A 14,483-nucleotide genomic window follows, 5' to 3' on the forward strand; every position below is an offset into this window, starting at 1 on the left:
ACACCTTTCATCCGCCACCACCTCGTCCTTGAGTTCTTCGTATAATGCATTTTCCTCAACTTTTACTCAACGCGAAAATCCATGACGAGCACCCTATGTTGTGTTGTCAAACTCTCTCTCGGAATAATTTTACAGTTAATGCAAAATTTCCGGTCGACTCTCCTCAACAAAAAGAAGTCGATTTGAGAGCTTGTCATGCCACTCTTATAGGTTATAAGATGTTCGTCTCTCTTTTTAAAACATGTATTTGCGATGAGAAGATCAAAGGTTGAAGAAAAGTCCAAAATAGTTTTACCCTCGACATTGATCACCCTGAAACCATGGCCTCCGTGAATACTCCCATATCCAGTCACTTCTCTCCCAACATGGCCATTTAAATCTCCTCCTAAGAAAATCTTATCTCCCAGAGGTATGCCTTGAACCAAACTCTCTAGATCCTCCCAAAACTTTATCTTGTGTTGTTCGTCCGAACCCACTTGCAGTGCATAGGCGCTAATCACATGGAAAGCACCTCCCTCCACCACAAGTTTGATAGAGATGATCCGATCTCCCACCCTCTTGACATCCACTACATCTTTCTTCCACTGCTTATCCACAATAATTCCAACCCCATTCTTATTCTTCACCTTTCCTATATACCAAAGTTTGAAACTAGACGTATCCAACTTTCTAGCCTTCGCACCAACCCATTTTGTTTCTTGTAGGCACATAATGTTAATCTTCCTCCTTGTCATGGTGTCCACCACCTCCATGGACTTTCCTGTTAGAGTGCCTATGTTCCATGTCCCAAATCTCAACCTTCTGTCGCTTCGACCTTTACCTTTTACTTTGTGAACTAGCTTATTTACCCTCGTTTGTTCACGAAAACGCGAGAACCATGCTCATTTAACACTACATCCGGGCACCAATGCAGCGGCTCTTGCTTTGACACCGTACTCAAGTCATACGGCGCGTTGCTTCAGGGCAACGACCTAGCTTTAGCGTAATAATGTCTTTGATTCATGTCATGGGGGTTCGACTATATTTTATGTTGGTTGCCCAAGACCTAACACAACCCTCCTCCTTTATCCGGGTTTGGGACCGACTATGTACTGCAAGTGTAACATAGGCGGAGTTTCAGTAAAATCTTCTCTGCCCCGTTCTTTTCTCTTGAGCCAAAAAATTCTTCTCTATCCTTTATCTTTTAAAAATATTTTTATCTACAATTAATAAAATAATTTTGTCAAAGATAAAATAATAAAAAAATATTTTATTAAATATATAAAAAAAGGTCTTGTGCGTGTAAGTCGTACAATTAGGTGAGGGGTTTTGTTTGTTTTAGACTTGACATTGAAATGCATTAAAAACAATCTAGAAATCAGCAGAACTATCGGAGAATCTTCTCCGCACACTAAAAGTTACAGTCACAAAATTCTACGTTTTGGGATGGTGCCAACAAACGATTGCTTCATCAATCAGCTTGTTTACTGTCTTCACCACATTGGTACAATTTCTATTTCTGTGAAGCTCACACTTTCATACTATGCCCTTTTCTTATTCAACAAACACAATACTGTTATCTCTAGACTCTAGAGGGGTCGGTGGGTGTAAGGACTAATTTTAATTGCAATTTTGGGTAACTATAAAAATGTTTTCGGCATTTGCAATTTTGGGTCGGTGAGAGTGATGCTGCTCACTTCTCTCAGTTTCTTATAAAAATGTTTTGCAATTTGCATTAGCTCCTGCCATGCCTAAAGGATCTTAACATATTTTGACTTGATAGTAAGATATAGCATTACACGAACAGCATTTTCTTTTAATAATAAAGTTCATATGGATGTACATGTACAAAAAATTCATCATGTTTGTAAGAATAATACAAATCATTGTTCAAAGTCTATGAAATGCTTTGTAACTATGAATTACAAATGATTTACAATATATACTATCACCACACCAGATTGCTCATCAACTACTTAAACCACTCAAGAAAAATCCCCCCAAAAAAAAAGCAAAAAACAAGATACTCTTTATCTTCTGTTTTCACCTGAATCATGAAACTAGTAAACCTGACTTTATTTGGTTGCCATTTTGAGTCCTCCTTGAAGCATAAGTTCTCTGGTGATTTCATCCAAAAGCACATTCAGGACATGTTTTTCCATATCCTTTACAACATCACATCTTTCAATTAATGCAAATGTCTCATTCTTCCAACCAAAATCCCACATACAATCTATGTCTTGCTCTCGACTGAATATGTCGAGTTCAAGCATTTTCGGCAGGTAGTCCTCAACATTGGCATTGAAATTCCTGTTGTTCCTTCCATAGAATCTTAGCTTCTCAATGTCTTTGTTCAGAAGCCTAACCAAGTCATCCAAGGATGCTATGCTCATTGTATCGATTGATATGTTTGAGAATGGATAAGCTCTGAGTTCTGACAGTATCCCCTTTCGCTTCATTACTTCATATCCGCAGTCTAACATGAGTTCTTTGCATTCGCCTTCCCTGTCCTGGCTGCCGGTGCTCCCATCTTGCACAATGCTGAATGGAATGTTGAGCCTGAAAAGAGCTTCTGAAGTATTGAGGAATGATCGGTTTGCGACTAAGATCCTCTTCAGGCGGATTTCGCTTTCTGTTAGTGGCTTTTGTGTTCTCTTTGCATATATATTTTGATTTTTATGTGGTAAGTGGTTATTATTAGTACTCATGCTTTCTTCATGAGTTCCTGTAATATTAACAAAGAAACAAAAATGTCAAAAGTAAAAATTAATACTTTGATTGATTTACTCCATGTATAGTTTTCAGTTCATTGGGTAGATCATGCAAAGCTTACTTGAAAGAAATGAATTCACATGTTAAATTTGGGTGAAGAGTGTTGTTTTTTGCTTTTGTGGATTTAAAGTGCTTATCTTTTCTATTTTTCCTTATAGGGTGAGGCTTATCTATACATGGTGTAGCAGATGATGCAATTTATGCACTTATATGCTCACCATTTGTTGTATTTAATGCAAGTTCACCACGCTTGAATCCTTCATTTGCTACCACAGGAGCAGCATGATCCTGCAACAAATCAACATGTTTCATTGTTACTTGAAATAAAATAAACTTGTGTTATTCTACTTCAATTTCTGGACAAAGCTCCTGTTACTATATATTTTGCTTCATTGTATGAGACTGTTTTAGATCATAATTTAAAGAGCAATGCTAGGGGGCCAGCAACTTTTGTGATTGGTAGCCAGCAAATAACCATCAATGATGATTTAATGGTGTGAGATTGGTGTGAGATTTCATCCAATGACTCACATTTCTCTGCTGGTTACATGCTGGCCAAAATTCAACAAAACTGCTGGTCCCCTAGACTTTTCCTAATAATTTTAAAAGAACTTACCGAATGATTTGTAGTTAAAGCAACTGGTCCCTTTAGACTATGGAGTTCTCTACCATCAGAATTGTATGATGTAGGAGCCAGATCGGCTTCTTTAAGTGGTTGGCATCTCCGATCCGGTGATTCAGCCACAGCTGCTGTTTTATTAGAGTTGATGATGCCAACTGTTTCTCCCTTAGCATCTTTAAAGCCATTGAATCTATGTATTGCTCCTTGTCTAGAATCATGCAAAATATGAATTTGTTGTTTCACTTTCTCGATGAGTTTTCTTCCATTTCCTTCATTAGACACTTCAACAATCTTTCTAGGCATGTCAGCCTTTTGCTTTCTGGTATTCTTCACCTTCATATTGGCCAGTTTAGGAACAATTTTTTCATCCACCATCATTTTGACACTTGCCCCCTTCCGGTTAACTATCTCTTTCACTTTATCATTGGTGCCATTGGACGTTTCGTGTTTGGCGAAATCATCATATCGGTTGCCTAAAAGTCCTTCCAGTTTCATAGCTTCCAAATTTTCTACAGAGTTCTGCTTCTTATGAGAACTAGTAAGCCTATTCTGGTTTTTTGAACTTCTCAAATTCAATTCACTCCCTCCTTGTAATTTCGCCTGCAGCATTTGTTTTTCCCTCGGCTGGAGTCGTTGTTCGCTATGATTTTTCCCTTCTTGAGGCCCATATTTTGAGAGCATGTATGACTTCTGATCTGCAAGACTCTTCTCAGGTTTCTTCTGATTATTCATGTTCTGTTTGTATGTATTTTTTTTCACCATTTGGAAATTACTAACATTGATCTCTTTCTCTTCCTGCATTGAAGGCTTAACTTGTGATCTTTCATTCACTTGTTCACCATTGATTCTGCCCTTTGCCGTGCTTTTCAGTTCTGTGATGTTAGCAGCACTGATATTATGCTTTGGCTTTTCGAAACCATTCAGGGGTTTTATTCCATACAGATCACTCCATAGTGGTTTTCCATTCTGAGAAACTACCCTGTGGCCAGCCTTTTCGCCAAGTGAATTCTTATTGGCAGCAAACAATTGTTCCTCATCATGAGTTGTTGCGGCCATGTTAAAGGCTTCTATCACTCTTTGTTTCTTCATAGCTACCAAATTCTCTGTTTCTTTGTTGTTATTCACTTCAACCTTCTTTGTTCTTTCCTTTGCACTAGTATACTGCATTGACATTCCTTGATTTCCTCTAATCTTCTGTGCATTACCAGAATCCTTCTGCGGCATGCTTTTCGGCTCTGCCTTCTCCGGCAAGTTATCTAGCCCCATCAGTTTTGCAACAACACTTGGAATCCTTCCCTTCTCTGTGTCAGATTTCGCCGAGGCAGAGTGGCTTTTCTGCTCCAAAACATCATTGAGATTCTTAATTTCAGAACTAGATCTATTTGTTTGCTTCTGAGAAGCTCTTGAAATCTTTCCATCTTTGTTTTTGGTATTTGAGTTTCTGCCTTCTTTAGAGTTTGTGAGAATAATTTTCCCCTGCACAAGAGTATGCCTAGATCGCTTGTCGAAGGAGAAAATCGGTGGCGCCAATTGGTTTTTCTCAGATGCTCTAATTATTTTGTTGCTTTCATCATCATCTTCACTGTCTTCATCCAATAACTTGATCCGGTTTTTCTTCTGCGGCGCAATCATGAACTCTGAATTCTGCTGCAGCTCTACCAGCATCCTGAGTGACTGTTCCAAATCAATAGCTCCTTGGAACAGCTCCTTCGCGACTTCAATCGAATATCTATCAATGTTGAAACCATTGGAGCAAGCTCTTAGTATCTGGTTTAGTCTCTGTGCACCTTTCGATATCTCATTTATCTGCATAGGGGAGAGGCCTTGAAAATTGTTTGTTGAAGCTTGTTGCCTAACCATGTTTCCTTGTCTATCCATCATGCCAAATTCCATTGTCCCCTTCTTGATTTGGTGAAGAAAAGCCAAAGTTGAACTATTATTGTTATTGCTATAGTAAGACGAATCAGTTCTTGGTTTCGCCATGCCATTCTCGAAAGCAAAGGCTATGGCTAAGGAAACATCATCCATTTTATGTGAGCTCTGGCCTCTCCCATATGAAACTATCTGATTTGAAACTTCTCCATTGATTGAAGATCTATGGCTTCTGCTAGACCTATTCAGCATATCTCCATTTCTTGAACTTACCTATAAATAAATTTTAATAACAGAAGATTTGCTATATGAATTTATGTGTGCTTAGAATAGAATAGAATAGAATAGATACACTCAAACAATGTCGTGACTTACAATTTCATTGGATTTTCTGTTCCTTGATCCAACACTTGTTTGCTTGGAGTAAGAATATGCATCTGTTTCAACAGAATTAGCATAATAAGATTTCATACATAGAACTTTCTTGCATGGCTAACATACAATTATACTTTAAATACAATCCTCTGCAGAAAATTAAATTGTGATTTCCAAGAAAACCCGGTAAACAATTTCTGTTAAGAAAAATATATAAGAAGAAAGAGAGAAGAAAAATTGCTGTTGGATCAATAGCTTGCTATATTACATGCTTTTACTAATTGATCACAATACAAGTCAAGGTAAAACCATATTTGATTTTAGTATATGTTTTTTGTTTTCATTTAGTATCACTTACAAACTGCCACTTTTTTATTTTCTAACTTAAGAATTTTGTGAAAAAAATATTAATAATAATTATTTTATTTTATTTCCATAGGCATACGTTTTTTTTTTCTTTTTATAAAACTGTAAAAGCAATAAACATAATGAAAACAAAGTGGCAGATTTGTAATAAGTAATACAATAGCAATTAAACACACACAAAAATCCCCTTTCAAACTACAAATTCCCTCATTTCCTTGTTTCAATTATATATTTGGGATGTGAATCTTCATTTTCATAATTCATAAGGCAACAATACTAATTTAAAAGCCTTAACACACAAAAAGAGCAAAATATATAATTTATTTATATTCCATAGAAATTAAAAAGTTACCGATAGGCTGTGATTGGCTTGTCCTCTGAGACTGATGAGATGCAGCAGGAACACCCATTTTTTCCTTCCTTAGCCTAAGATCATCCAAAAGCTTCTGTGCAAAATCTGATCTCTTTGCCATAATTCCCTTACTACCCTCCAATCACCAAAACACTGCAATATATACAGTGTTATATTAACAAATAATAATAACAATAAAACACCACATACAACCTTTGGGTTTCTTTATTTCTTCTATCTTTCTGAAGATCCTAGTTTCAATTCAATAGATAAGTGGGAATGTTGTTGTTGTTGTGTTCTTTGAATGGTTGAGAGGGTACAATCAGAGTTGGGTGAGGAGTGAGTTCTGTCATCATGCAATTGATTGGTATGTTTGAATTTTTTTTTTATTAATTTTAATTTCTTTTAAACACTGAGAAGGATTGACGTGAAAGTTATAGCTCCCTCTCTATCTATCACTCATCACTCACTGTATGTGTTGCATCTAACTTTTATTGTAATCTAAGCAAACAATATTCATTTCACTATATATATGGGTGGTGGTAGTGCTGCTGCTTCTTACCTAAGTTTTTTTTTTTCCATATAAATATTTTGTATATTTCATTATGGATATGTCGGGAGAAAAAAATTAAGCAGGAAAACTTAAAATTTAAAGTGGAAACATTAAAAGTGCTTGAATTGAAGAAGAAGAATGAATGCATGTGATGAGGGTAGTGGATGTCCAATTGTCCATTCATGAAGGAGTTTTGTCTCCTTGAATGACACATTAATGCATGTGAATGTGTGAATCGTGAGTTATGACCCTCTCAAAGTGGAGAATTTTCTGTTTGCTTTTTAATGGATCGGATACTATAATTTGTATCTTTACTATTTCAATTATTATGCTTTCGATTTTACAAATAAATATATTAATTATTAACAAATTAATTGAATTCATTTGACACAACAGAAATATTACATTTGGAAATCGGGATAAAGTAAATAGAACAATCTTATTTTTATGCACATATCGTAGTGCCAAAAGAAAGTATGGTTATCATTTTCTTTCATATTTCAGCCATTCCTCTCTCATCACTTTCATTCCCTTCAACACCGCATACATCACATACACACACCTTCTTTCACGGTCTCATAGCTCTCTTTCATCACTTTTATTTATTTTCCCTTTCTGTGATATGTCTCTGTAAAGATTCACTAGCTATCTCATTTATGGTACTTTACTTTTTCAGCAACTCCAGTAGAGAAATTACAGCTTGATAAGAGAGGAGACTCATTTTTCAGTTTCAGTTGAGACTTTAAGATAGGTCGTTAATTCAATAACTACTTATATTTATAATTGTACGTATATTTATATAGAGGATTACAAAGAATCCAAATTAGGGGTTTTCATAATAGAAAATTTGGAAACTTTTGTTCAATTAAGCTTAATTATTTTCAATATGCCCTTTTCTATAGGTGTTCCATTTGAACTTTTATTAGTGAATTCTGACAAAAAAAAAGAACTTTTATTAGTGAATGAATATTGTCGTTTATGCCAGTTTTGTTTTAATTTTTTCACGATTATATATGGCCTATCTTTTGCTTCTCTCTTCTAAAATGAAGCATTATTCCCAAATAAATAAAAAAAGGCATAACTTTGAGAATATTATAACTTAAAAAAAATATATTTTCGTTAGAAAAGGTAAGAGAAAATAGAAAAAAAATATTATGTATTTAAGTTATGTAAAAATAATACCATATATAAGGTATTTATTAATGTTAAGAGAATCAAAATAATAAAAATGTAAAACCTATAATAAATATTTAGGTATATTAAATAATTCTAATAAATGTAATTGATCCTAATATATTCTAATCTCTTTTGTCAAACTCAGGTGACAACTTGAATTTGAAACTTATTTAAAATATCGAAATAAGAAAAAATTGCAGAAAATCAGAAATTGACGGAATGAACATAGATAAAAACGAAAATGTTGGAAGGAAGTACAAACAAAAGTACTGAAAGAAAAACGTAAACAAAACTGGCGAAAGAGTGACGAATTGCCAGAAAATTACTGAAAGATGATGAACTATTAGATAGATGACAAACTATTAGAAAACTTTCGAAAAGGTGATAAACTGTTAGAAAAATGACAAACTGCCAAAAAACTAAGGAATGGTGAACTGCGAAGATATTGTAAACTCTCAGAAGATGACAAACTGTTGAAAGGTGACGGAAAACTTTGGTTTCTCTATGAAAATAGGTAAGTGGCAAATAACAGTAGTATTTGACTTATTAAACTCGGAAGGACAAGATAGAGAGGATAAACTAATCGGTGAGGTGAGAGCATAAAAAAAAGTGACAAAAGAGAAAGAAAAAATGTGAAAAGTTCAATAATTTTACTGGAACAAAAACAATCTATCCTTTTTAATGAGGATATCATTACTTTGATACCATGTTAAAAAAGGTAAGAGATGTCAGAAAAAATATTTGTGTATTTAAATTGGGTAAGAATGATATAATATATAAGGCTATTTATAGGTATTTAGAGAATTAAGATAATAAAAATGTAATAACTTATAATAAGTATCCAGGTAAATTAAATAATTCTAATAGTTAATCCATTATAATATATTCTTTTTTTATTTTTTACCGTATTTATCAATCGACAAGTTAAGAATTAATCCGTTGCGGTACTGAACTCCATTTAAGGATTTGTCACTAACTAATAGATTGTTATATGTACAAAGCGAAATTCAAATCTCGATACTTATTTAAGTGGACTAGTTATGTTAAACAAAAATTAGTTTGAAGAGTGAGTTTCATAAGCATATTGTAACACCTCATTCATTTTATAAAAATCTTTACTTTTTAATTAAGAAACGACAACAATTCAATAATAAAAATATTATTTCACTTTTTTTTTAACTTTTTTTTCAAATTCTATTCGATCGATTGGCCTTATTTTTTTCTCTACTTTAGAACAAAAAATTTTTAAAATAAAAAAATGATAAAGTGAAAGTGATAGTTTAATTAGCGTTAAATTTATAAATGGTAAAAACTCATATGTAATCAACTTTACGTAAAGTTGATAATTGAAAGTTTTTAAATAAAAATTTAGTCAAATCAATTAAATTATTTAATGATTCTCAACTATCAACTTCACATAAAATTGACTGTACCTGAGTTTTTACTTTTATAAATAAGGTGTTACCTTAATTCAAAGGTAATTACATATACATCCTTATCTTTTTTTCATTTTATTAACTTTTTCATTTTTATTTATTTTTTTACTTGGATTAGCTTTTTCATTTTAAAAACATTTTATAGGTTGGGCATCTGATTCCAATCTTCCACAATATGGTTAAGGATATATGTAGGCCAGCCAAAAACCTTCATATGTTTCTATCCAAAATTGTTGATAACATCACCAGCAAGCCTTTCTTTCTTTTGTACTTTGGGCCGATTCCAATCCCATCAATATCAGTTTCTTATCTATTTCAGAAAAAGAGGGGAAATCTGACCCCAAAAAAAAAGGAAAAAGAGGGGAAAAATTGATGTTCACATTATTACATGTGCACGATATTAATAACGGATCATCAAATGTGAGCAATTATTTAGTAAGTTGCATTTAAGGAAGAAAAAAATGTTTTAAGATCTGGACTAGGTTCATATTCTCTTTATTCAATATCTAAGCAACGAATAGGATTAAGTACGATTTTGATTTTTAAGATATAGGTCGAAAAAAAATTTTATTATTAATTTTTTTTGCATATAAAATCGTTCTTAAGGTTTAACTTAGTTTTAAAATCGTCCTTATCTTAGAGGCTAAAATTGTACAAAGGCGATAATGAACGCGAAAGTAAAAGTAGATCATGAATATCTTCTTCTTCTTCCTTTCTCTCTTCTTCTCTCCTTTTTTTTAGTCTAAAATTATAATATTTAAGTAAAAGTATGAATTTAAAATTTGATTTTAAACTTTAAGAACGATTTTATATATAAAAAAAAGTTTAAAAATTTCGACCTATATTTTAAAGACCAAAATCGTATTTAGATGAGCGAATATGAGAAGGTTGGATTCCAAATCGTGGGAAGCTTTTCTCCATAGCGTGATCCGACCACGGGAGATTAGCCAAAGAAGGCAAGTAGTTTATAAATGCATGTTTTTACATGAAATTTTACACTACAAAATGGTATATTGGAATATAAAATTCTCAAAAATTTTAAAATATTCCTCCGATAGTAATAGGCAGGGCAAAATAGCCAGTTATCAAGATGTTTTTTTTTGGTTGTCAGTTATCAAGATTTGTCAAAAGGAGAATGAAGGAATATCAGATGGGCCTTGGGCCAGATAAGGCCCAATAGCATGCTCTTGAAGACTTTAGTAATATTTCACCCCATAAAAAAAAAGAATGATGTGAGTATTTGGAGTTTCCGAAAACATTTACATTATTAGCATATGGTTGCAATTTGCAGGTGCAATGTATAAAAAGGAAGTTGAGTTAAGTGTAGTAGCTGTTAGCAGCAAAAGCTGTGTACTATTGTTGTTGTACATATATATGAATGATACGCGTTTCTGGTTATGTATATACACAACTATATACACTACATTCATTTGATAGTGAAACAATTGAAAGCACATGCAATTGGAAAATTAAAACCACCAACACAATCTAACAATTTTAATTCCTCTCAGACGCGTATACATTATAGCTCTAATGCTATTAGATGTGTGCATAGCTGTGTTGTATATCATATCATCACTGATTAATTAATGTACATATACTCTTCAGCCACATGCATCATGATCATCATGATGATTATTGGATTTTGGATGTTGTGAGATTTTTAACAAGAATAATAAAATATGTGTTTACAAAACCTAATAGATAAAACCCAGGATATATATGATAGTATGTGTCTTAAAATAATCTTATTAATATAGATATTATCCGCGACAGAAAGAACATTTTAATAAGGAGAATTTATACTGTTAATATAAAATAAATCATGTAGCTAGATATTTATTAGTTAGGATGATATTAGTCTAATCATCGGAGACTAAAATAATACTTTAAATGTCATTATTATTTTTTGTATTTATTATTTAAATGTTATCTAAGATGTGAAATTATGATTGAATAAAAAGATTGGTAATCAATGTACTAAAAGTAAACTTATTGCCAAGATTCTTATTACAAACATTTTTTGTTTGTTACTAATTTAAAATATAGAAAACTTTAACAGAAAAAGGAGCATACTCATATTTATTCTGGCAAATGTTGACGGAGAATTCTACCAAAAGAAATATTGATACAAAACAAATAAAGTTTTATGATTTAAATTTAGGTTCATGATTTGATTTAGTTTGTTTAATTTTAGATTTTTTCTTTATTATTTCGTTATGCAGTTAGTTATTATTACAACAATTTCCTTTATAATTGTAACCATTTTATTTATATGAAAAAGTCATTATATCAATATTTATATATAAAATGGTGTGTAAATTAAAAGTATACACGGTAGTTATAATTATATTGGTTGTAGTAGATAATTATAAAATTTTAACCATACTTAAAAGTATAAATTTAATTCAAAATAATTTTTTTATTATTTGATAAGAATTTTAAATTTAGTTATATTTTTTATTTTTTAAATTAAAAAATATTATCAAATAATAAAAAAGTGTAACCGATTTAATTTTAGATATAATTTTTAAGTGTTATTAAAATTTTGTAGCCACCATAATCATGAATTCATGATTACTATGAAATACATTATTTTTCTTACATCTTTTTTATACACTTTTACTTTATAAGTAAAAGTAATTGATAAAAAATGAAAAATAAAAAATATAAACAAAAATGGTAGAAATTTTATTGGTCAAGAATAATCCATACGTAGAGTTATAGGTATGGGACTAAAGTTGTACTTTGGGGATTACTTATAGTTCATGTCTTCATGATGTATTAAAGATAGAAGTAAGCTAGCTAGGGATAAAATTAATATACGTCCCCTCCAATATATTAATACAAGTCAACTCAATTACTCAAACAAAATTTGATTTTCAACGACTTTAATTTGAGCATCAGAAATGAAATAGGAAAGATAGAAAGGCAATAATATTTTGGCCGGCTGGACCATCAAACTCCATAAAGAAATGTTGTTGTTTAAGGCACACGTACGTTGATAATGACCTTCCCTACCTTCCTACTCAGAGGTTGCTCCCCCAATTCCATCTCTATTTCTTATCCTATATATTTGCTTTAACATGAATACATAAATAAATAAATGTTTTTATGTGAAATTTTAATTTACACAATTATTTATATTTTTGTAACTTTTTATTATTATATTGGTTTATCTTTTTTGAGTAACATACATCTAGGATCTTATCCGGAATAAACAGACACTGTCAATAGTATTGATTAATATCTTTAATTTGTACCAAAACTTTTTATTAGACATACGTAGGTATCACACAAGTTGTATTTTTTTTTTCAATAATATTTTTTAATTTAATAGGTTAAAAATTATTTCCGTGAAAATTTGAACTCTATTTAAAAATTTATTGTTGGTTAATATATTATTATATGTAAAGACAGATTCGAACTTCTAACATTTATTTGAATAGACTAATAAACTAATTACTAAACCGACTTAAATAGGTTAAAAAATTTGGATTTGAACCATCACTAGATATTTTAAAAGTGATTATGCTTGCATATTGATTTTAACATGTTGAAGCTAAGACAGTCGTTAGGATATCTATTGATAATTATGTATAATTTAGTATTTAATTAACATGCGGCTGTGGTATTTTGTGGACTAATAATAATTTGTCCATCTATAGTATTTCCCTTGTGTTTGAGCACTCTTTGATTTTTTTTTTTTTGAAAGCGCCAATTATTGTATTAGACCTCTTGATTTTCTTTTTTTTTTTTAACTTATGAAAAATATAAATTTGGCAACTGCTAGAAACGAGCTATGAAAAATATAAATTTGGCAACATAACCTTATAATTGGATTCAAATTGGCCTAATTAATTGATTGGACAATCTTTCGAACTACTTAACTTGATCCAATAATAATGAAATTTTAGAGTCTAGATCGACTAAATATTTAGAAAAAGATAAATCTAAATTTAGGTCTTGTGAATGATGAAGTTTAAAACTTCAAAAGTAAAATCAGAATATTTTACAATGCAGGATTTTAAAAAACAAACTATATTAAATATCTTTATGTAATATAAAATTATTAATTGAAGACTAAAAATAACAATGTTCATTACATTTAATTTTAATTTCTCAACACAACTGTTGAAGAATTTGTGATGTGTGTTGAGTTAAACCAAACCAAAATATAACCCAAATAATTAAGTTATTGGATTGAAACGAGTCATAAACACCCAAGAAAAAAGAAAATCAGATATCTATTTAATGTCTATGCATGTTAAAAGTTACATTAATTCTGAGAAGTTAATTAATTAATTAATATAGTTAACTGCAGTATGTATTACGGAATTTTCGCTTTGATAACTTAGCATTTGGCCAAATTAAACTTGAGGAAAATCTTCAAGGATTATGAAAGCAGAAGAAATGTGCAAGTCGAAGAAGATGCTATATGTATAGTAAGCATGTTGAAAAGTTTTTACAAAACTTCTAAGATATTAATATAGTCATTACTATATTGTTGCTTTTAAAGCAAGTTGAGAGAGTGGATAAATATGAAGAGACAAAGACATGCACAAGAAAGGATATCTATCCTTTTTTGATAGGTCATCATAGCCTCAATTGGTTCTCAACATTAATATATAGTTGATTAGAGTGATAGATGTTACATGCATTGCGACAAACATATAAGATTTTTTTTCCCTACTTCTCATATTCCTCGAATATAATATAATATAATATATTTGTAAGAGATTTTGATATTCAAGTTAATAATAATTAAAAAAATATATAAAAATTAAAGGTAGATAATATATTTTTTGTTTATATTTTTTTACTTGTTTTACGTTGATTTTTTTTAAAAATACTAATTAAATTTTAAATTTTTAGATCATACAAATTTTAATATCATGTCATAAATTTATTTATTCTAAAAGTCAAATTTGTTAAACAAAAATATATGAATAATTATATATCTTAGTTTAATTTTCTATA

The 14,483-nt window shown here is 31.0% G+C and overlaps 1 protein-coding gene and 1 long non-coding RNA gene across 2 annotated transcripts; one reads left to right on the forward strand and one right to left on the reverse strand.

The window, feature by feature from the left end:
* Nucleotides 1-1,337: 1,337 nt before the first annotated feature.
* On the forward strand, nt 1,338-3,341 carry LOC107490718 (uncharacterized). Its single transcript, XR_008009531.1, has 3 exons — nt 1,338-1,483; nt 2,455-2,662; nt 2,910-3,341. It is a non-coding gene; the product is annotated as an uncharacterized LOC107490718 (long non-coding RNA).
* On the reverse strand, nt 1,813-6,876 carry LOC107490716 (uncharacterized). Its single transcript, XM_016111526.3, has 5 exons — nt 6,339-6,876; nt 5,621-5,682; nt 3,368-5,518; nt 2,970-3,039; nt 1,813-2,704 (listed from the first exon to the last, which is right to left on the reverse strand). The coding sequence occupies exons 1-5, from the start codon at nt 6,457-6,459 to the stop codon at nt 2,055-2,057; spliced, it is 3,054 nt and encodes a 1,017-aa protein (XP_015967012.1). The 5' UTR covers nt 6,460-6,876; the 3' UTR covers nt 1,813-2,054.
* Nucleotides 6,877-14,483: the final 7,607 nt, after the last annotated feature.

The sequence above is a fragment of the Arachis duranensis genome, chromosome 5, assembly GCF_000817695.3.
Source record: "Arachis duranensis cultivar V14167 chromosome 5, aradu.V14167.gnm2.J7QH, whole genome shotgun sequence".
NCBI classification, from domain to species: Eukaryota; Viridiplantae; Streptophyta; class Magnoliopsida; order Fabales; family Fabaceae; genus Arachis; species Arachis duranensis.